Raw genomic sequence first — 24,145 nt, forward strand, 5'->3', positions numbered from 1 at the left:
TCTCACTCACTTCAGGTACATACAAAATGCTGTAATCACAGGCCCCAATCCAGCAAAACATGTAAGCACAGACTTAACGGTGATCACATAGGGCCAAAATCTTCTTCATTGCCCTCCTGTTAGATTAGATTACTCCCCTCCTTGAATCCCTCCACTGGCTTACTCTTACATTCAGCATCAAATGAAAGCTTCTTGTCCTCTGCTTCAAGGCTGTGCATAACTCCTCTCCCTCTCTCACCTACATGTCTTCTCAACTATTCCTATATCTGTCTCCTTAGCCCGTTGATTTTTTTTCTTCTTTTGCCTTCATGCTCTCTCTCCTGCTACTTTGTTCTCTTGCAGGTTCCTTCCCCTGATATGGAAGGCTATAACCTTCCTTTCATTCTATCCCTCTTAATTGCTTTTTTCTATTTAGAGCCGTTAGACAATGACTGTTTCTTCCTCTCTGTTGCTGTACAAACTGATGCATACAAATAATAAGTGCAGAAAGTACACAGCATTGATAGTGTAAAATAAGATTTGCTTAAAATTATTTCTTTTGAAAGACTGTGTAGTATCAGTAACACTCAAGGAAACGTGATTTATTACAATTACAATTTTAAGCCTAACGGTGTCCCTTTAAATAATGCAGGCACCCTATTTTCCCATGATAAAAGGAAGATTTCTTTTTTATGTAAATTCTTCATCAGCACATCTATTGTTGCTGGTAGTGAATGCCCTCAAACCACTGGTACCAAGAAAGCAGCATGCAAGGTAGGTCAGAAGGCTGGATTTGAACTTTGCAAGGTTGACTCAGTGAATTTAAGTAAGTGTGTCTTGCGTCTGTGTGTAGTGTGCAAACCAAGAAGCTAATCCCAAGGACAGTTCTGCTTCAGGAAGAGGTAGATGTTTAGGCCGCAGATTGTTCAGCTCCAGGTAACTCTATAATTATTTAGGCCTGGTCTCCACTAAAACATTAGGTCGACCCTGCTACATCGCTCAGGGGTGTGAAAAATCCATGCTTCTGAGCAATGTAGTTAAGCCAACCTAACCCCCAGTTTAGACAGCACTAGGTCAACTGAAGAATTCTTATTTCAACCTAGCTACCGCCTCTCAGGGAGGTGGATTACCTATGCCGGATGGGAGAATCCCTTCCATTGGCGTAGGTAGTGTCCACGCTGAAGCGCTACAGCAGTGCAGCTGAGTTGTGCTGCAGGAGTATTTCAAGTGTGGACAATCCCTTAATTCCCTTCATGTGCCATTAATACATGAATGTTGGTTATGTTCAGTGTCTTCCAGCAGAGTGCACTATTGCTCTGCATAATGCTTTATGCTGTGATGCAATCCCAGTAAAGAATTTTTTTTTCCTAAAAGGTATATCTTCGTTCAGGAGCACCCAGCCTTTGTGGCGACAAGGGCATGTTGGCATCTTGCCTGGAACCTGAGGACTATGTCTAATTTATGTATAAATACACATAATCTTTGGAATTAAAATTAAGTATTACACACACAAAACTACAACTTTAAGGTAAAGTCAAGCACTGAAAAGTTAGGAAGTGCTAGAATTAAGGATGCCTCTTCTAACTTAGTTCGGCCCCCAGTGCCTATGCATGCATTACTATACAGTCTTTAATTACATGATTACTTATTTATTTTTCTGCATGCTCATCAGTGCACACGATAGATGGTGTTCACTTAATGAACAGCCATTCAATATTTTTTCTCCTTGTTGGTCAATGTGTGGCCCCATGCTTTATTTACTACACGCTATTCAAACCCTGCTCTGAAGACAGACTTACTGTTTTCATCATGGGCTTTTCTGAGGTGCTGTAGTATCTGAGTGCAAAACAAATATTTATTAATTTATGTTCACATATGAGATGTGAACATAAATTAATATGAGATGAGCGGCTATTATTATCCCCATTTTACAAATGGGGGACTGAAGTCTAGAGATTAAGGGCAAAAGTCTCAGCTAATTTTGGGGCCCAGTTTGAAATGACTAGGACCTGATTTTTATTTTTGAGTACTTAGCATTATATAGCACTTCACATGTTCAAAGTACAGCTCTCATTGCTTCAGTTGCGCTGTGAGTGTTCAGCACTTTGCAAATCAGACCTCAGGATCTCAAGTCTTGCACCCGGAAAATGAGCAACACACAACTAGTGACCACTTGTGAAAAGTATGATTTAAGTGACAGGACTCTCCCTGTGGCAGAGGCAGGGATAAAATCCAGTTCTTCAGGGCAGCATTCAGCTACCTTAACCATAAGACCATCCTATCGATTCCTGCAATTCTGTCTCATTCCCGATGTTCCTTCTAAATTTTGCAACAACAGATGAGGCAGGGGCCCTACCGACAACAGCCTCCTTCACTATGCAACCCTGATTCATCCCCAGAGCAGGTCCATCCTGTGCACAGAATGAGGCAGGGTCCTGTGGAAAAAAAATAATATGTGATTATATAATTAAGAACTGTATTATAATGCATACATACAAGGAGTTGAATTAAGGCACAGGAAACCTTAGTTCCGGCATTTCCTAATTTTTGAGTCTTGACTTTGCAACCTTTTAACATCTTTTTGTGTGTGTAATTTCCTAGTCTTTCAAAAAACAAATAAAAAAAATCCCAAACCCTCAAATTCCATTATGTGGCATTATATTGACCTCTTGATGTGTCGTCCCAGGGTTGGAACCTTTAAATCCAACTCACTGATCTCCATCACTTGTTCCTAGTAACTCATAACAATAGATGGTTATCCTTTATGTGAACCAGCTTTAGAGGGGGATGGGACACTTTGCCAGTGAGTTTCACAGATTATTGGTGAGACTCAGGAAACTTGGGTTCCATTCCAGGTTCTGGAGGGGAGTGTACTCTAGTGGGCACTCACTCTTCCGCCCCATCATCTCCAACCCATCCAGGTCTCAGTCCTGTCTTTTTCTCACCCATAACTCCTTTTCTGAGTCCCATTCTCCTTACCAGACTGTCTTCACTCCTCAGGCTTCTCATCCCAGGCTCCTTACCCAGCAAGTCCTTGTCTTTCCCCAGTCCCACTCTGTGCCCAGTCGTTCCCTATTGCCACCCGCCCCCAACCACTTCGTTGTCTTCAGTCTTCTTACCAAGTCAGTCCCAGTCCCATTTCCCCCCTTCTGGTTCTTCATCTGGATCTGTGTCTCTTCCATTGCTACCGTCCAGCTTGTTTCCTGACCCCGCTGGCTCCCAGTCACAAAGTCACTCCCTGAGCTCCTTGTCCAATCTGAGTGACACTCCTTTCCCCTCCCTTGCAAGTCTTTGTCTAACTAGGGCCAATCTTCTCCCACCTGGTCCAATCTCAGACCTCTACCCCCATCCTGCCACTTCACTGAAACTTATTGGCTCCTACCTTCGCCCTCTCCACCTGTTTTCCTCCCTGGCTCCCATTATCCCTGCCCAGTCAGTCCCAGTCTTCAACCCCCCAGCTTCTTGCCCCAATCTATTCTTCCCCATCCCCATACAGGTCTGGTTCTTGTCCCCTCGGTATTCATATTAGGCAGCTTCCTCTAGTCTGCCTGAGTCCAGAGGTGGGGAGCGTTGACAGCACAGGAGAGACAGTTTCCCTGCTCTTAGTTCAGGTTCCAAACCCAGATGCAGATCCACCATGGCCTGCAACACAGATCGGCAATTGCAGAGAGAGTCTTGCTCAGCCCCAGACTGGAGCATGTTCCATGCAGATGGAAGTCTCAACAGAGAATGTGGGAACTGTGGGTTTTTTCAAAGGTTTATAACTTGGCCAAATTTGGATGGATTTTCACAGGTATGGCAAAAGGCACATCCCTGACACAAAGGCCAATTCCCTGCCAAATCTCAAGTCCCAGCTCCAAAGCATGGAGATGCTAGAGCTTTTGTGAAGAAAACCTTGCCAGAATTTGGGCAAAACAACGTATTTTTCCCTTGCCCCATTTTCTGAAATGGCAGAAATTTTACAACAAAAATTCAGCCTGAGGCAGAGACCCACCATGGACAATATCAGACCGAGCAGTTTACATTTTGCAAAAGATATAATCATCTGAACACAGAGTCTTATAATGGGACATGTCAGGAAACCTGTATAGGTGGAGTTACCAGCCTCGCTTTTAATACAGCAAAATATTTGCTCATACTTTTCTCTTCCTTGAGAGATGAGTAAACGTTGTATGATGTTTGAGTTTGCCAGCAGCAAAATCTGTCGATGGTCAGCTTTTGGGGCTGCCTTTAAACCCTAGGACTGAACTAAAATCTCATGCAGAGAAAATGTAGGCGTAGCAGTACTGGCTAGAGGCAGCTGTAGGTTAGGTGGTGATTGTGTAACATTTCCGTCTGGGCCTGTTAATACACCACAGTTCTAATATAACAAAGTCCAGCTATTCCTAGCTCTGTCTTCACTGCACAGAAATTACCAGTTAGATTTATGGTGTGGATAAATAGTCCTCTTCTTATAATCCGCCTGGTTCCACTGCCTGCCTGATTGAGTGACAATAGTCAAGTGTATTTTGAGGTGACATTCACCTCTGTGAACGTGATTGCGCAATTACCAACAGCAGATTGTGCCATTAGTGATTGAACTCTGCAGGAGGAGCAGGTTAATTATGGAAAGCCTTTTGCTTATGCCTGGATACGATATCTTGCTGTTCAGCAATAATGAGAAATAAGAAAAACTGCCTGATGATGATGATAGTTTGAATGCTGGAATGTTTGGTTCAATAATACTTTTCACTTCAGTGGTGTGAAACTTCAGTCTGGGGATTTTAGAGCAATTGACAAGCATTAATGAATAAAGCCTCTCAACATCCCTTTGAGGTAAATAAGTACTATTATCATGTTATAAATGGGGAAACTGAGGCACGCAGCCATTAATAGACCAAGGTGTCACTTGAAGTCAGCAGCAGCACTTGAGACTCCTGATCCACAGTCCTGCTCTTTTTCACTATAAGGTTACCCACCCTCCCTCCCTTCTTTCTAGAATATTGGTATATTGGCTAGTGGCACCAGGAACTGGAATTTTCTGATGTGACAGGTATGTGACACTGGTATTCGGCAAGCGGTACAGACAAAATAATACCACACCTTGTCCCCCTCCTTTTTCAAGCAGAATATTTTTAGACTTAATGCATCGATTGTAACTTTCTGGTGAAAAGTATACCACTTAAGGTGCAATGAGAGATGGCAGGAGCATCTTTTTAACAAGTTAGCTTCTTTCCTTCTTAGTTCAGAACTAAGTTACTCTTTCCGCCAGCATTACTTTGTCTTGGAAGAAAGAGAGTTCATAATGTTGGCTTGCAGCACATAAATATTTTATTTCCATTGTGGTAGTTATGTCGTCATTTCGGTTAATTGCTAAATTATAAATGTTATTCAAAGTCTGTAGGGGAGGAAACTCTTGTTACATTGTATCCACAAAGTACAGTAAGTTATACTTTCCACACAGTCAGATTTGCAAATGTATCTTTTGCTGAGTAAGCACAATGCCCTGAGGCTACATTAGCTAGTTCTCTTTGTTGGTTGCTACTTTGAACTTGGTAGGAATGAGAAAGATGGTAACTTCCCAGACCAGGCGGCCATTTTTGCTCCTCTACACAGCCAAGTTTGACTGAATTCAGTTTCACTGGAAAACCCTAGTTTCACTTTATGGGTTACGTGCTATGCTCTGTGCTAGTGGATGCTTCAATTACTCTTCTTTTATTGGACATACACAAAATACTGTCTCTGGTTTGTCTTCCCTAAAGCTTAAAACTTCAAGTGGGTTTTCAGATCTGGTATTATTATGTTGGTTAGGGTAGAAAGGGGAAAAGGACACTTTTTAAATAGGAATGACCTTTCATTGTCCAAGTACAGATAGGGAAAAAGTACACGATCTTTCAGTCTCATCTGGTTTATCAGGTGGCTAAAATATGGTGATACCCAAGGAGGGAAAGGCTGAGAAATAGCTGATAGTGTGGTAACAGCCATAAAAGCTTGTACTCAAATTTCTACCTTAGGTATCACTGCAACAGGTATAGAGTTGCCTAGGTGTGCAGAGTGTCTGCATACCTGTAGAGAATAAAATCTACTGAGATATAGTTGGGGGGAAGAAAATCACACCTCTCTTCAGGCCACAGGTTCATTAAAGGCCTGAGCCTCCAGATATCTTGTCTACACACCTAGCTACGTATCAGGCAAACTAAGGAAGAACTGGCACATTTTCCATGTTATCTGATGATGGTTATACATTGACAATAATGTTTAACATGATAGCTGCTGAAGGCATATGCCAATCATGGGCATCCCAAATGGTTAGACTAATCCCAGAGATACCATGTCTCCCAGTAATATAAACACATTTTCAGGAAAAAGGAACCATAGCTGAATGGGCAAACATCTTGTACTAATAAATCTGAAATGTTTGCCATATAGGCTGGATAGGAGCCTGGTTCCTCTTTCTCTTGCCCTTCTAGGAACGGAACAAAGCAACCACCAGCAACATAGGTGGAGGGGAGGCAATAAAGGGGTCAGAAGTAGTGATAATGTTCCTTAGCAACAGACACACCCACAATAAGAAGATACTTTCTCTTGGGAGGGAGGAGACTCTTGTGGTTAGAGGCAGGAGTCCTGAGTTTTGGGCCCAGTGCTGCCAAAAATTCACTGCATGGCTTTGAGCAAGTCACTTAACTTCTCCATGCCTCAGTTTTTCAGTCTTTAAAATGGGCATAACACCTACCTTGCAGCAGTATTGTGTAACTCCATGTTTGCAAAGTATTCGCAGAGCTCTGGCTGGAAGTTGCTACAGAAAGGCCAAGTTTTATTACTCCTGTTTATAATATATTCAGTGTAACATCCTTTCCATTCAGAATGTGAACGTGTGAAACCCGGAGCACTGAGTAGTTATGGAACTCTTCTTCCTTTTATGCTACAAGCAAGGACATTGGAAAAATTGGAGAGGGTTGAGAGAAGAACCACAGGAATGATTAAAGGATTGGAAATGTGCCTTCTCAAGGAGCACAAACTAGTTAGCTTAGCAGAGAGAGGGTTAAGGAGTGACTTGATCGGTCTGTAAGTACCTACATGGGAAACTCTTTCATGGGCCCTTTAATCTAGCAGACAAAGATATAACATGAGCCGATGGCTCGACGTTGAAGCTAAACAAATTCAGACTGGAAATAAGGTGTATATTTTAACAGAGAGGATAACTAACCATTGGAACAATGTTCCAAGGGTTGTGGTGGATTGTTCATCATTAGCAATTTTAAAATCAAGATTGGATGTTTTTCTAAAAGATCTGTTGTAGTTCACACCGGAATTATTTCAGGGAAGTTCTATGGTCTGTGTTATGCAGGAGGTCAGATAGATGATCACAGTGGTCCCTTCTGGCCTTAGAATCTATCTGAGCTTTCCCAGGGTCTAGAATAAAATCAGTTGCCCTCCACGTTCAGATGAAGTCACAGATTTGAGACTTGGTTTTGTTTTTGCCATTCCCTGTAGTTTCTGCCTTGCAATCACAAGGTCCCCACTCCACAAGCATGTTCTGGGTTAGGATGTCTGTTAAAGAACTGATCAACACTGGACCATGGAGTCTGCCTATGAGGGAGAAATTTGGTTTTATTCGGAAGTGAGCAGTTCTCTAGGACTTTAACCTTTGGGACACTGGTGCTAGACAAATGAGTTTGTTGGAAACTAGCTAAGAATATTGCCCCTTGAGGGAGAAAGACTTACAATAGCACCTGCAAAGTGCTTTTACACATTCCATGCACTACATGAACTTTAATTAATCCTCAGCACCTTTGTGAGGAAGATGCTACCTTATATATTATGAAGGGGCAAATGAGTTCACAGAGAGGTGGTCTTGCAGGGATCACACAGTGATCACTGGCAGAGCAAGGAATGTAGATGTCCTGTATTTCCATCTCCTAATTAGTCCATTAAACCATAGCCATGCTGCCTTTCATGCATTTAAAGATTAATATTTTGAGAGGCTATCATGTGTGAATGGTTTGAGAATTGCTCTATATTGCACCAGACTTTTACCCAGTTGGTGGACTCATTTGTGTCAGTGCTCAGCAGGGGCATTGCTCATGAATCCTTTATGATATGCCAAGAATCCAAACAGCACTGGAAGTTGGCAGTCAAAAAAATATATAAAATGTGAGGTAAAATGGCCAGCAGTTACAGGTTGCTTAATCAGCTGCTATTAGTGAGGTGGGGACTCTTTGCTCAAACCATTGCAGCTGGTATGGTTTAGGTAAACAGAACTTACACATTTGAAAAGGTGATTTGTAGTAGAAATCTGTGATTAGGAATTCAGATAACCCTTCTTAGCACTGACATAGATCATCAAAGGATTTCACAAACACTATCCATTAAACATTAGCTTATTTTCTGGTCTGTCAAGAATCAGAATGATCAATGGTTTGAGGCCACCTATTTGCCTCAATCCTTCAGATGCAAGAAGTGGTTTTTTACCCACGAAAGTTTATGCCCAAATAAATCTGTTAGTCTTTAAGGTGCCACCGGACTCCTTGTTGTTTTCATGTTCAGGAAGAATGGTTTGATTCCTGTTCGTTTGGCAGACCAGCATGCTGTAGCATGTGTACTGTGCTCTGGCAGAGTGGTGAGATTTCTCTTTCCGGTCAGAGTAGTGCGGTTCTCTAGAAAAGCGTTGACTGTGAAGGTGAATGCCAAAGCATGGAGTCCCCAGACACCTTTTGTTTGTCGTAAAAGGCTCATAAACCAACGTTGCCTACAGCAGGGGTTCTCAACCCTTTTTTTCTGAGGCCCTCCCTCAATGTGATAGGAAAAACTCCAGGGTCCAGCCAGTGGGCAGCGAACTCGGGGCTCTGGACCAGCGGTGGGAACCCTTGGGCATTGGCGTAGTTTGACTTCTATTTTGGGGGGCGGGGACCAGGGCCAGCGGGGCTATGGCCAGCTCTGCACAGCAGGGTCCAGGCAGGGAGCGCCATCTCCACTGCCGACTCCCCTCAGCAGGCCACCCACCTGTCTGGGGCTGTGTGCTGGTGGTTACTCCCTGAGGGCTCTCCTGGGCCTGGAGCCACCTCGACAGCTCTGACCGACTGCGTGAGCAGTCAAAGGGGGCTGGGAGCTGAGGAGCAGCCACAGCCCCGGGCACCAGCAGCAGATGGGGTGGGGATCTCAGGGTTTCAGCCCTGCACTGCTCCTGGTTTCAACAGGGGGAGGAGGGGAGCTTGGGGTTTCAGCCCCACACCATTCCCGGCAGCAGCGGGGAAGTGGGGAGCTCAGACTTGCAGCCCCATTCTGCTCCTGGCTGCAGTCAGGGAGGGGCAGGGGGAGAGCTCAGGGCCTCAGCCCTGTTCCACTCCCAGCTTCAGCCCAGTGAGGGGGCGCCGGGGCTTGGGGAGCCAGGTTTCAGTGGTGGGGCTCCATGGACCCCCTGGAAGGGCTTGCAGACCTCCAGGAGGCCACAGACCCCTGATTGAGAACTGCTGGCCTACAGTATGGTATTGAGCTGTGGGGAGAATGAGAGAATTTAAATACTAAAGAGGGGAAAGATTTCAAAAAAGTTTAAAAAAGAGAGAGAGAATCCAAGGCAACACCTCTTTATTAAAATCACACTTCTCTAGGTTTATCTTTATTGGGATCAACCATTATGATGGGTCGGGTTATTTAGTGTACTGCAATTATAGCAGGTAATTTCCAAATAGGGATGTTAAAAGGAGATGTGAGCTAAATGAATCTAGTGTTTATAAAGATTGCTAATTAACTTAGATCTGGCTCCTACAGATTTTTTCTGTTTATAAAATAAATCCAGTATTTAGCCAATTGGGTCACCATTTTCAGAGAAAGTTATGAGCTTGTGTGTTGGTAACAGCCAGGGGACCGTATTGTTAAGGGTGTAACATTATATAAATCTTGTATTGGCTTTATTTTAAAAAAAATCCTATCAAAATGTATTATGAAACTTGAAGGAGGCTCATAAGAATCCCCACCTCCAGCAACATATTTCACTCATAGACTGCTGTTGAGTTATTAGTTGTGATCTTGGCCAAACTGTTCAGGAGACAGACTGATACAAGTGTTAATAAACAGTAGTGGCATGTAATCTATATAATAAAGTGAAAAATAGTGGTTCACCCTTAAGCCTCCTGATTGTTGGATTAAATAGGAACATAAAATGTTAGCTGGCCTTTTCTCATTTGAGTTATGCACATCTGGTCTGTTTTCAGTTCTGGGATATAATTATATACAGTAATACCTCACTTGATTGGATTTTTATTGAGTAATTTTTCTATGAAAAATCAAGATGCCTGAGTAAATCAGGTTTAAATCTCACTTTACATAATTTTTGAGAGATGTCAAACTCAATGCCTTTACTGAATACAGTACAGGTGAGTCGCATGATACGCGCATTTAACTTACACAAATTCAACTATATGCGCTTGGCAAAAAAAAAGAAAAATAACAAGATACCTGTAAATAGTGCAGGTGATTCCGCCCACCGTTCCACTCAATGAGCATATGCCCCGGAGTGAGCATGAGATGGGAGATGTGAATCTGCTGTTCCGTCAGTTGGTCTCAGTTCCTATGTGCCTCTCATAGTGAGCATCTCACCGCGCTGAGTGTGATTCTAGTGTTTAAAGATACTGTACGTATTTTTCATAAAACATGGCCCCTAAACCAAGCTAACTACTTCATCTGGTGCTCAACCGAAGAAGCAGTGATCTGTTCCAATGCTGGAGGAAAAACTGGCTGTGTTGGACTTATTGAGAGACGGTATGTCGGTCTCCAACGTGGTGCGTAAATATGGCTGCAACGAATCTAGCATCCGTGCCATCAAGATTTGAGAGAGAGAAATTCGTCAAGCCGTGGCATCAAGTGCTCCAATAATTGCTAAGGTGACGAGCCAGATGTGTGATAAGACTTTAGTGAAGACTGAAAAGGCATTAAACTTATGGCTGGAAGACATGAACTGTAAACGTGTGCCTATCGATGGCAACACGTTGCGAGACAAGGCTCTTAGCCTCTATGCGCTGTTCAAGCCTCTCGCCGAAGAGGGACAGCCTTCTGATGAGAAGGAATTCAAAGCCAGCCAAGGTTGGCTTAACAGTTTTAGGAACCGCTTCAACCTCAAAAATGTGCAGACTACTGGTGAAGCTGCACCCACCAATGAAGAGGCAGCAAAAGCCTACCCCGAACAATTAAAGAAAATCAATTTAATTGATTATTTAAAACCATTATTGTTTTATTACAGTAGAGCTTAGAGCAGTGGTGGGCAACCTGCAGCACGTGGCCCGCACGCAGCCTGTCAGGGAATCTGCTGGCGAGACTGTTTGTTTACATTGACTGTCTACAGGCACGGCTGCCCGCAGCTCCTAGTGGCCGCGGTTCGCTGTTCCCATCCAGTGAATGGTGAACTGTGGCTACTGGGAGCTGCGGGTGGCAGTGCCTGCAGACGGTCAATGTAATCAAATTGTCTCACAGCCCACCAGCGGATTACCCTGGCGGGCCGCAGGTTGCCCACCACTGCCCTAGAGTCTTCAGTTGAGATTAGGGCCCCATTCTGCTAGCAAGGTAGTGAGAGATGGGCCCTACCCCAAGAGCTTGCAATCTGAATAGGCAAAACAGACAAAAAGATGCTTGAAGGAAAGATGATGAGGAACTGAGGCCTGGAGCTATTGGCAAGTTGCCTAAGGTCACACACGGAGTGTATGGAGGAGGTGAGAAATGAATCCAGAACTCCTCAGTCCCAGTCCTGTACCTCAACCACAAGGCTATCCTTCCCCCTCATCCTTGCGCAGCGTACGTCCAGTCAAGAAATCCCTGGACTCTGCTTTGTTTTGTTAAAGTGGGAATTGGCACAGAAACCTAAGGTTGCATAACCCCCCCTCTTTCCCAATCACTTCATGAAGTTTTCATATATTGGACTGAAACTTTCCATACTTGGCCTTTGCTCAAAACTGATTTATTGCAGAAAAAAATGGCACAGTCATTTGTGAATACGAGGAGTGTGGAAGAAAAAACACTTTATTTTAAAAAAATAAATTCTTGTGACCTTTTGTTTGGTCTACAGCCGAAACAACTGACTGCTGACACTGGCATGGAAAGAGCTCCCAGCAGCAGAGGACCCTGAGATGCTGGAGGTCTTGGTCCATGTGGGTCCATTTGAAATATCGGTGTAATTTAACTCATGTTCCAGTGTCATGTGGTACAGGATTATAAGTGCTTCATACTGGTAGAGCTTTGTGGTGACACCCTGATTCTCCAGAGTTATCAAGCAAGTTGTGTCCGTCACTGACCATTTTTAAATCAAGATGGAATGTTTTTCTAAAAGATACGCTCTAGGAGTTATTTTGGGGAAGTTCTATGGCTTGTGATATACAGGAGGTTAGACTAGATGATCACAATGGTCCCTTCTGGCCTTGGAATCTATTAATCTAGGAATATATGATTGCAGCCCTGTCTGGAGCACATAGCAATTTTCCCTCCTCCTACTTTTACATGAAATCTCCATTTCCCTAACACATACTAATTCTAGATACCCTCCCATTCCCTACCTTTGTCACACAGAACTGACTCCTGGTCTCTCCTTCCCTGAACCATGCGCCAGGAGTTTGGGGTAGAGGGAAAGGTTGAATATTGATATTTAGTGATCGCAGCTGAAGCCTCCCTGATAACTGCTTTTGTAGGTGGCTCCAGGTTTGCTATCAAAGGATCCACTGCACATCTGTAGAGAGAAATATAGTACACAGGGGCTGGAAAGGGAAGGTTCCTGTGTCTTTTTAAGATATACAGAGGTTTTGCCCTGATCCAATGATATTGCATCACTTTGCCCATGTCTGTGCACATTGTTCTGTTCCAGGATAGTGGGTGCATCAGGCAGCATGACCAAAATTGGCCCAGAAGCAGTAGGAAATAAGTAACTAAACAGAGAAATCCTTCAAGTGTTTTTAATTTTCCTGTTATTTTCACGAGGAAAACAGTTGTCAGACTTTACTGAAATCCATTTATCAGTTTTAATGAAAAAATGCATTTAAACACACCTCTTTAACAGCTTTGAATTTGAGCCAGGTATCTGAGCCTTAACACATTTTATGAAGCTTGAACTAAAATTATATGGAGTTCTTGGCATTAATGCAGCAGTCAGCAATTTTTGATACATAGAATTTGTTACAAAATGTTGAGACGCACACACACCCCCTCGTCCCTGACCCATCCACAAGGACCTTAAGTCTTCTAGTTTGGGTGGAAGAGGGAAAGGTGAGGAATGCTCCAGTTTCTTGGTTACAGGCTAGGAAGGAAGGAATATATATTGTTTCTGTTTTTAAATATTTAGGAGGCACCAGATATTACAGTGGGGGGGGGGAGGGGAGGAGTGTCTATGATTACCTAGATAAGCAGGAAGCAGTGCAGAAAGCATGCGATAAATGGCAGCTTGAGAATCTATATGTAGGTGAGAATGAGAATCTGTATTCAGAAGGAAGTGGAGAATATGAGTTCAATTCTGACCTTCAGAAGATCTCAAAGTATTAGATTATGGGTGACTGAGATCTAACTTGTATTTTCAGTAAGAATCTCACTTGAATCCCTTTTTTACTTTGTACCCTGGGCCCTTTGTCAACTTCAGCCTTTATCAAGTGTTAGAATTAGGAGGATTTGTTTGTGTGGGGCCAGCTATGGCTGTTATTGCTGGGACTGTGGTCTTCAGCATTTTAGTGGGAAGTTATAGAAAGCACAGATTATACACTTGGTCCTGCTATACAATCCTCCTCTCTTATAGTGAAGTCCTTTCCAGCCTCTTCCTGTGAGCAACTTCATAGTAAATGGAGGTTGGCTTTTGTGCACTGCAATACAATGAAACAATGTGGTACTCTCTTCTCCTTTGCCAAAAGTAGAGTTTCATTATATCAGAGTTCTCTGCCTACATATGCATCTATCCATGCTGTGGCATCCAAGCATAAATTATTCCAGACTTGTTTTTCAGTAGTAGTAATCAGAAAAAGGATCCATTTATTATGTCGCTGTATTTGTTGATGAAGTAATAATATATTTAACCATCTGCACATTTAAAGTTTACATAGTTTTTTAGTCATAAAGTAACCTCAGGAAGATTAGGGACTCATTTCTTTTATTTATGTGATTTTTTTTTTCCTTTAGATCTTTACAAATGTTGAGAAAGGAGCACCTCTTCATATACTCTTGATCAGAGGTTTTCAAACCGGGGGGTGTACCCCCTGGGGTGGGTGGGCAAGTGTTGATGCCAGGCAGCTTGGGGAGGGAGCTCCCGCTACCCCCTGACTCACCTCAGTGGGTCTCCCAGCCTGTGGGTCAGTGTCAGCATCTGCAGTGGCTGTGCTGATTTCTGCTCCCAGCAGCCTCCATGCCCAGCGCAGGCTCCACCCCCAGAGACCATGGTACGTGAGGAGGGGCAGGTATTGTGTCTATTTTTGTCTGGATTGGGGGAGGAGAGTGCAACTAAAAATTGTAACTCAAAGTGGGGGCTCAGCTGAAAAAGTTTGAAAACTGCTGCTCTTGATACCCTGAACATACATGGGAAAGAGCCACAGTCCAATTCAGTCTAACCCCTACCAGCAAGCCAGGCAGCTCAGAAGTGTAAATCTCTCTCCCTTGTCCCATTAACAGTTTCCCACCCTTACAATCCCCTTGTTTTTCTGTATTTTGCCTATTAAAATACTGGTATGTTAAAGGCTCTAATTCGCACGTTTAGTTCTAGGGTAAAACTCGTTAATAAGTTGAGTTCTACAGGAGTTGACATTAATATCTGCTTTGTCCTAACATGGATCATGTGACTATAATGGTTGTGATTGATTGGTGTGGATGTAGGTGTCTATTTGAGTATATTTGACACACTACGGAACTCTTAGAAAAATGGTCCTTGCCCAGTGTGCTTACAGTCTCCATACACAATAAACTGCATCATGCACTGGGAGAACAGAGGGTAGACTTAGCGCAAAGCAATGCAGTGTTCTGCATTTTTGTTAATCAGGGTTAATCGTGACTTTGTGATATTTACCAATACAGCACTTGATTTCTAAAAGAAAATAGACCACACTAACTACTGCTGCTTGAGTTGGGAACTTGTAATTTAGCATTTACAGATCGTGTTGCCAGCTTAAAAGAATCATTTATTCCCATCTCCTGCACTGTTTGATGCACCGTTAGTACTGGGAAGCCAAATTTTGAGAAGATGGACTTTTACCCGTTATTAAATTTAGAATTGTTTGCACAACGCTTTCTGCAAAAAGACGTATTCCATGAAAATAGCCTAAAATAAGTAAATCCATATGTCCATAAATTGAGATGTGAAATGCTACACCTCTCCCAGACTCTGTTCAGTGATATTTCATAGTGCTAATAGATTGCTGATTCAACACAGAGCATTTCTTTGATACTATCAGTTGGAGCTGGGCTAGGAGTGTAAGCATTAACAAACCTTCACAACTTTGACAGTCCGATTAATATTGCCCAGATAAGCAAGGTGCCTCTCTCTCTCTCAGCACTATCTGTGGCTGGCAGACATATATCTCACAATACGTGACAGGTTATGATCCCTTTCATTTCCAATGGTAAAAGTTGTCATTACTGTGCTTGCTCCTCTGCATATATAATGTCCTAGGTGGCAGGTGTTTGGATTTCATCTTTTTCATTAGCATTTGTCATTTGAAAACCCTAATTCTGAACTGTGGCTACCATCCGAATAGCTTAGAGGCCTGGGCAGGACTCTCTTGGGGCAAGGCGTTACCATGGAGCAATGTAAAGTGCTCACTGCAAGACCCCAGGAATAAGAATCCAATTCTGGTAACTAGCAGGCCTCTACCATGGTGCAGATTTGTTTCTCGTTTTAGTGCATCATTGAGCCACAACTGGAGCATGCTGTTAGAATATAAAATTTCATTAGAATAGCTTTAAAGTCCAGTTTGGGCAGGGGATTAGGCAGGATATCTTTCCACTAAACAAAGAGGAAATGAAAGCGTAGGGAAAATGGGTATAAACAGTCTCTTCTCTTCTGCTTTCATATATTTAGGGGGGTTACAATATTTTTAACTCTTTCTCCCCATTTACACTTCTCATGACCCAGAGCCCCGCTGTTGGCACTCACCAAAATGATGCTTCAAAGAGAGATCACCACTTCTTTCTGATGTACCAGTCGCCCCGTGTGTTGGTACCTCCCTTTTACTATTCCCCCGCCCTATTAGCTGCATGTGGCCCTGGATTGTGAATTAGGAGATTTGAGTTCTATTCCTGCTCTGCCACTGACCTGCTGGGTGATCTTGGACAAATCATTTTCTCTCTCTTTTCTTTCTGTAAATAGGGGAGAATGTTACTTTCCCACTTTTCTACACTGCTTTGAGATCCACAGATGAAAAGCACCACAGCAGGGTGGTGGTGGTCTTGCAGGGGCAACTGTGGTTTTTTAACTGTGCTTTTATTACAGAAATATGAACTGGGAGTTGCTCTAAGGCTCTTCATTCAGTTTTTTTAATGCAGAAGAGCAAGTTAAATGGGCATAGTGGGGGTAGGGAGGTAAGGGGAGTCAGATTGAAGGTTTTGACTGCCTTTGCAGGTAAAGTATGTAATATTTTAAAAGAGGAAAATATTAATCTCCTTTATTTTATTTTCTATAGCAGGGGTAGGGATTTCTCTCCCATCTATTCCCTTGGGAATTGGTATGTAGCCATGATATGCATTGTATAGTGGTCTTGCTGCCCACTCAGCACAATGCTTTTAATAATCTTTGTCTAAAGCTGTACTCTGATAGACTGTAATGATGCTTCCGTTTTCGAGGGGTTGTTACAGTAGGAAAATCTGCTCCTTGCTTTGAGGTTTTAGTACAATAATGTCTCGTCTGTCTTGGGTTGTTGCACTATAGAAGGTACTTATCCTACAGTGCACTTCAGAAATAAAAAGATTTAGCATTGTTCTGCATGAATAATACACATATTGGTTTCTTCTCTACAGATAAACAGAGGTCACATGACAACAGAAGCTAAGAGGGCTGCCAAGATGGAAAAGAAGATGAAGATTTTGCTTGGTGGTTACCAGTCTCGGGCAATGGGACTCATGAAACAGTTAAATGATTTGTGGGACCAGATTGAACAGGCTTACCTGGAGTTACGTACTTTTGAGGAGTTAAAGAAACATGAAGACGCTGCTATTCCCAGGAGACTGGAGGTAGGATTCCTAAACACCACTTCAGTGAATCGTCTAGGAGCACAGAAACAGAGAAGTGTTTGTTTAACAGTGTTAAATTTGCATGGGCTGTTGCTGCTTGTTGGCTACATTAATTTTTTAATAATGCATTTTTTTAAATTAATGTCAAGTTCTTTTCTTCTGTGTAACTATCCAGGTTCTTACACTGTTTCCCATCACTGTAGTATCTGAGATCCTGAGCCATGTTAAAGCTGAGGCTGATCTTTTTATTGTTGCTTCTTCCTACCCTTGTTTATTTTATTGTGTTTTGGTTTTTTAATCTCATACAACACAAACTGTTTGATTTAGCAGAAGTTATGTTACCTAGTTATTTTTAGTTGACTCTTCTAATATATTGAGATCCATTGCTGAAGTCAATGGGATCTATGACCATTTACACCAGCTGTAGATAGGCCTGTTATCTCTTTATATGTTAGTCTTAACAAAGAGTAATAAGGCTATGGTCATGTTTAAATAAGAAAAAGTGGTAGAGGAACCATATCAGGATGAGCATATTACTGTATAGTAGTATAACATCCTAGGAAATTAGGTTCCTGCTTTCCTCACCTATTTCTACACAAGGAAAAAGGTCCAGTTTGGATAAGGTTGTTTTCACATGAAAAGGCATGCTTACTACAAGCAGCATAACTTTAGCAGTTTGAAAAGAGAGGATATTTTTATAAGAGGTTGAAGACACTTGACCTTCACATTTGTGTGTCATTTAAAAGCACCAAGGTCATGTAGCTATCTGGAATGTAGATACTCATTTACAGAGGCAAATTAATGTATGATAACTCTGTTTTGGGATTTTTTTCAATGTTGACATCCAGCATCACTGGTCTGTTTCAAAAACTAAACTATTGAATGACTTAAATTGATAGTGTATCTAATGCATTGTTTTCAAATTAATATCTGATTTCTTATGCATATAACTGGAAAAATGGGAAATAGGGATAAGAAGATATGGGCTTCATATAGGATCTGAGCTGGTCAAGGTGACTACAGAACAGCAGCTGTATTCTCTTCTCCCTCTTGTATTTAAAAAAAAAAATTACAGTTAGGTTTAATTCCAAGTGCTTATGGTAGGAGAAGATATATGAAGTGGGAAGAAGCCACTTTCATTTTCAGGTACCAAGCTGTGTGTGCAGTGTTGGCAATTAGAAAGACCTTGTTTTTGTTTTACAACAAAGCAAACTATCTGGAAGTCATTCGGGGGAAGGAAATGTGGAACATCACCCATACATCACCCTTCTGTGCAGTTACTTTTCTACAGCATGCTTTAAAAACCTGGTGCTGATTGTTCACTAATTGTCCCTGTTTTGTTAAGTATCATCAGCAGTCTCACTTAAGGCAATTTACAAGAACTGTATTTACATGCCTATGTAGGGAATTTCATGTAAGAAACTGCCAACTCCCTGCACTTTTTCCCATATTATTTTATCCAAAATCTTTGGAGTACACTGCCTTGCCGTCCTAAATGCGTCACTGTTTTATTGAACAGTGTATGCCCTGTGGTTCAAACGTATCATTATTTTTTCGTATATTATTAGTATATTTAAGTATATTATTTTTCTGCTGCTCTTAAATGGCCAGATTTTGATTTCCGAGAGAGAGATTGTTACATATATTAGTAGGTCAGGTGACTAGTGCTCTGTGTGCCCCTCCTTGAATGAATCTGCTCTGAACCCAAAGCTGGTCATAGTCATTCAGTTGTGAACATGCTAGTGCAGGGGTTCTCACAACAAAATTTTTGGTGGCCTCAGAGTCCAGCCACCAACTCTTGCTGGTGGCTCCTCTGACAAACCCATCTCTCTGTCCCTGCCTCCCAAGGCCCTTCATCGAGAGCCCTCCCCAGGGAAGGTGGGTCAGGGACTCACTGGCCACCTACGGAGTCCCAGGCGCCACATGCCCTGGCCAGCGAACACTGCAGCCGCCTCCACTGACAAGATCCGCCTCCGGTGCCAAGCATATTGGCCCCACTCATCTCCAAGGAGGCTGCACCATGCAGGGCGCTGATCCCTGCTGGCGGTGCCAGTGTAAACACCAAGGCAGCACATCTCACTGCCCTTGGTAACAGCTATTCAGGAGCAACAGCTGGGCACTGCAGGGAGGGGCTGCTGCTTTGCTCCCCACTCCCAGTCCCTGCCCCTGCTTTAGAAGCTTTTAAAATCCACTAGTGGCCACATGCAGCCACGGTGGCCGCATTTTAGAAACGCTGCTCTAGGCAGTAGCGTGTGCTAGAGTTTTTTCAGCAGCTCCGCTCTCATTGTGGACTGCAGTGTACACAACCAAATGGGAGATGGCAGCCATGAGACATTACAGCCAGGATCTTAATCAGGTAAACCAAAGTCGTATGCCAATAGGTTGGGAGCCACTGGTATTAAATTATAATTTGAGTTGGAAACTGTAATTAATAGTGCACACAGGAAAATTGTGAAGAGTTTTTGTTAATCAGAATAAGAATGGCTGGTCTTTAAAATTGTGTCATTAGGTTAATACAAGAGCTAGTAAGTCAGGAATCTGCTATTTTGTCAAAGCCAAAATGGTTTTGTGGAGACATATCAGTTTTGATGAAGCTTTAGAGAGAGACGGGCAATCTCTATAGCTCAGTGGTTCTGGCACGGTCTGGGATGCGGAAGACCCTGCTGTGCCTGATTCAGAGCTGTTTTCACCCCAGGGCTGGTCTACACTGAAAATTTACATCAGCGTTGCTACGTCTCTCAGGTGTGTGAAAAAATCCACGCCCTTGAAGGATGTAGCTATGCTGATCTAACTCCCAGTATAGACCCTACCCCTAGGTCAATAGAAGAATTCTTCTGTCCACCTATCTACTGCCTCTTGGGGAGGTGGATTAATTACAGCGATATGAGAAGCCCTCCCGTCACGAGTGAGTGCCTCCACTGAAGGGCTAGAGCCGCGTAGCATTTTAAGTGTACACAAAGCCTGATCACTCTGAACTTGCTCCAGTGCGGAGTGAAAGCAAACTTTGTAACCTTGAAAATTGCCGCAAAATAAAATTGTCATCATCCTCCGGTCGGCTCTAGTTATAACTGGCAAAGGCAATAAAATGAAATCCTTTTTCATGCAATGTAACTGAACTGTGGAACTCCTTTGGCACAGGATGTCATTGAGGCCAAAAACTTGGCAAGAGTTAAAAAGCTAAATATAACTAATACAAACAGATTTTGGAAGAGACATTAAATCTAAGACATGGGATTTTAAACTAATTTAACCAGGGATTAGGAGGAGACCTAATGTGGGGAGCACATCTTCCCATACCTGCGTAAGGCTACTCGCACTTCCGCTGCAACAGCTGGGACTGGCCACTCTGAGACAGGACACTGGACTAGATGGACCACAGCTCTGATCCAGGATAACAATTCCTGTGTTTCTAAACCAATCAAATAGCATTTCTATCTCAGACAACACTCTTTGGTCTCAAGGAAAAATACAACCCATGCTAACTCAGTGTGATATAGTGTAAATTGTGGTGAACTAACCAGTTGTTACATTTTGTTTTCCTGTTAGTGTCTAAAAGAAGACGTGCAGCGGCAGCAAGAGCGAGAGAAGGAGCTCCAGCAGAGATTCGCAGACTTTATGCTGGATAAGGAGACTTTTCAATCAAAATATTGAAGCACAAAATTACTTGGTTGTTCGATGTCACATTTTTCAAATGCACGGATACTTCTCCTGCATCTTGCCATCCATGTGTCAGAAATCAAGCATAGGTAAATTTGCAACTCTTTGCATCTTGTGTTTTTTGTAAATGGACTGTCATTGTACCAAATGTTCTAGGTGTGAACGGCTTGGTTCAGTATTGGAGATTTGGATTTAAACATCCAGGACTTTGATATTAAAAGAAGAAATCACACTGGGATTTTTTTAGCCATGTTGTTTGCTAGGGTTATTGCTGATTCATGCTCCTAGTGTCTTACCGTTCTTAAGATCTACCAAACATATACCTGCAGCATATGTGCTTGTGAATAATGTCTCTTGAATAAACCTGGAATGTAAAGAAATATATAAAAAGAAATGTTTGTCTCTCACTTGGAATGGAATCTTGAGAAAAAGAAAAGGAAATATCTGTTTCATGCTAATGAGAGAGCCTTTCTTTTACTTTACTGTCAAACAATTAAGAGCTATGTTATCGGTAAGGACATATGTGTAGTATAAGTAGGGGACATATACATAGGATTGGAAGGGACCTCCTGGGTTATCCAGTCCAGTTCCCTGCTATTGCAGGCAAGCCAGCTAAAACTAAAGACTCCCAATTATTTTATGCATCTGTCACTCAATGCTCTTTTTTAACATCTGGATATCCAGTGGTCATATGGATACATAAAAGGATTGAAGAAATAAGATTAGCTTTACCTTTCCCATGGAGGAATAGGGTGTTTTTTTTCAAAAGCACTCAGCATTAGCCTAGCTGCTCCCATCAACACCAATGGGAATTTTACCTCTGAATTCAGGGGGAACGGAATTAGGCCAGCTCTGAGCACTTCTGAAATTCCTACTGTAATAGTATATCTCCTCTTAGTTTAGCTGACAATTAATTTATTGGATGAGATCCTAACCCACATTTTGGCCCCATAAACTGGGTGAAAGGGCCAGAGTAGCATAAAGGGGTACTAAAAGCACTTGATCCAGCTAGGGAAGAACCTGAGGAAGGCAGCCACAGGCTGCTTTGTAAGGCCCCCTCACAAGCTATAGATTGCATGTTGAGGGCAGGAGGGTATAACTGGGCCGTGGTCACAGCACACAGTGCTATGGAGATCCTGGACAGGACTACTGAAACCACCTTAGCCCTCCTTCTCCTGGGCTGCGAGTTTTGTACTGCGCCTCTTAGACGCTCAGCACAGAATCGCACCCTCTGTTTTTGCGCTACTAACCTTCTGACCTTAACACTCTCCCTATAAATCATAAGGGTGGGACTTGTGTTCCTAACACACCAAGCAACTTCTCAGAATCCCATCCCAAATCTTTTTCTCTTTGTTGTTCTGGCTAATCTGAGACGATGAAGATTTGGGTTTTACTATTATGTATATGCCCGTGGGTTTTTTAGTGTTACTTTCATATTGTTTTCTAACATTTTTTAACTACATCCCTTGTTCCTTTTCCCTTTTTTTTTCTGCTTCAGGTAATCTCATCAAAAAAAGCTGTCCGATTAGACAGAACCTATTTTCCATAAACCCACGTTGATTGGCATTAATTATATTATCCTCCTTTAATTCTTTATTAATCGAATTCCTGTAAAAGGTGCTCCATCATCTCACCTGAGATCTGTATCAGAGTGAGAGGCCTGTAATTACTCAGGTCCTCCTCTTTACCCTTTTTAACTATTTGCACAGCATTACCTTTCTTCCAACTTCTGGAACTTCCCTGGTGTTCCAAGACTTATTGAACATCAACATTAACAGTCCAGGGAGCCCCTCAGCCAGCTCTTTTAAAAGTCTTGGATGCAAGTTATCTACACCTGCTGATTTAAAAAAAATTGTTTGCTCTTTTGTTCATGTACTCCACAAACAACTGACTTTTTTAATTTAATTGATAGCACTGAAAAGCCCCATTAGACTGCTGTGTGATCATGCAGGTTCTCTGTGCTAATGTGTATATAGAAGAATTTCAGAATTACAAACACCTCGGGAATGGAGGTTGTTCATAACACCGAAATGTTTGTAACTCTGAACAAAACGTTAGGGTTGTTCTTTCAAAAGTTTACAACTGAACATTGACTTAATACAGCTTTGAAACTTTACTATGCAGAAGAAAAATGCTGCTTTTAACCATCTTAATTTAAATGAAACGAGCACAGAAACAGTTTCCGAACCTTGTCAAATCTTTCTTTAAACTTTCCCTTAATTTTTTTAGTCATTTACATTTAACATAGTGCTGTACTGTATGTGCTTTTTTGTTTTGTTTTGTCTCTGCTGCTGCCTGTGATTGCCTCCTTCCGTTTCCCGATGAGGTATGTGGTTGACTGGTCAGTTCATAACTCGGAGGTTCTACTGTAATTTTAAATCCTACATTTACTTGATTACAGCATGCCCATTACATTGCAGCCCTTATGGGAAGAACCTTGGAGGGCAGCATGAAGATCTTAGGTGTGCAGATTTCTGTTTAAAGCATCAGCAGTGGCCATCATTTTCACTGCTGGATTGGGCAATTTGGAAAAGCATCAGTAGTCCGTATCTGACTCCACTGATTATTGATGAGAGGATTAGCAGCCCTTCAAAATCTTTCTTTCTTCAATAACAGATTCATTAGAGTGGGGATCTCATCATAAGTATTAACACAGGTCAAATTATTTTCTTTACTTTTGTGTGTGTGTGTTTTGTTTTTAACTGCATCAAAGAAAGTGTCTTTAAAGAATAAAGAAAATAATGATCAGTCTTGCATTTTGGTTATTTTAACCTTGGTGTGTATATATAAAAGGAAAATCTTGTAATGCGTATCGTGTGTTATACAGCAGTTCTTGTGGTTGTATAGTAGCTGGAGATTTTAACAAAACCCCTTTTAGGTTTACCACAACCACAGTTGGGATTCTTCCCTTTCTTGTTGAGGAAAGCAACAGAGTCTTTGAGGTTTCCTGCATTTCTTCTTGACAGTTCCATGCCAAGTAGGTACTCAAACCTTCTGCCTCTGACCGTATGCTCTGTGATGGCAAGTTAAAGGACAGAGTCATCATGAAAAGTCACATTTCTCTCTGAAATGTGTGTACCTGCTGCAGTTATTCATATCTGAGGTTATTGCATTTGAAAGAAGTTTGCAGAAATCTTATTCAGTTTTCTCAGTTGTTTGCTTCCTGCCTTGACAGCACTTTGTGTATAGTCAGTTTCACTGTTTTCCCTGTCTTTTGGGCCCAGATCCACAAAGGGTCTTGGGTGTCGCACCACTGCGTGTCATGGCACCTAATTTTTGAGGTGCCTAGAAAATCACAGGAACACGACTGTGATCCCAACAAGCCTGAGATAGGTGTCTGGGCACTGGACGGGGA

General features: G+C 42.3%; 1 protein-coding gene across 1 annotated transcript in view; it reads left to right on the forward strand.

Annotated features, from left to right (window-relative positions):
* Window positions 1-23,507, forward strand: part of CDC5L (cell division cycle 5 like) — a 49,291-nt gene extending 25,784 nt beyond the window's left edge. The window contains exons 15-16 of the mRNA XM_073335763.2: window positions 16,921-17,133; window positions 20,680-23,507. Of these exons, the coding sequence (XP_073191864.1) occupies window positions 16,921-17,133; window positions 20,680-20,784 (318 nt within the window). The 3' untranslated portion in view covers window positions 20,785-23,507. The remainder of the gene's footprint in view (window positions 1-16,920; window positions 17,134-20,679) is intronic.
* The last annotated feature ends 638 nt before the right edge of the window (window positions 23,508-24,145 follow it).

Source organism: Lepidochelys kempii, chromosome 3 (assembly GCF_965140285.1).
Source record: "Lepidochelys kempii isolate rLepKem1 chromosome 3, rLepKem1.hap1, whole genome shotgun sequence".
Lineage (NCBI taxonomy): Eukaryota > Metazoa > Chordata > Testudines > Cheloniidae > Lepidochelys > Lepidochelys kempii.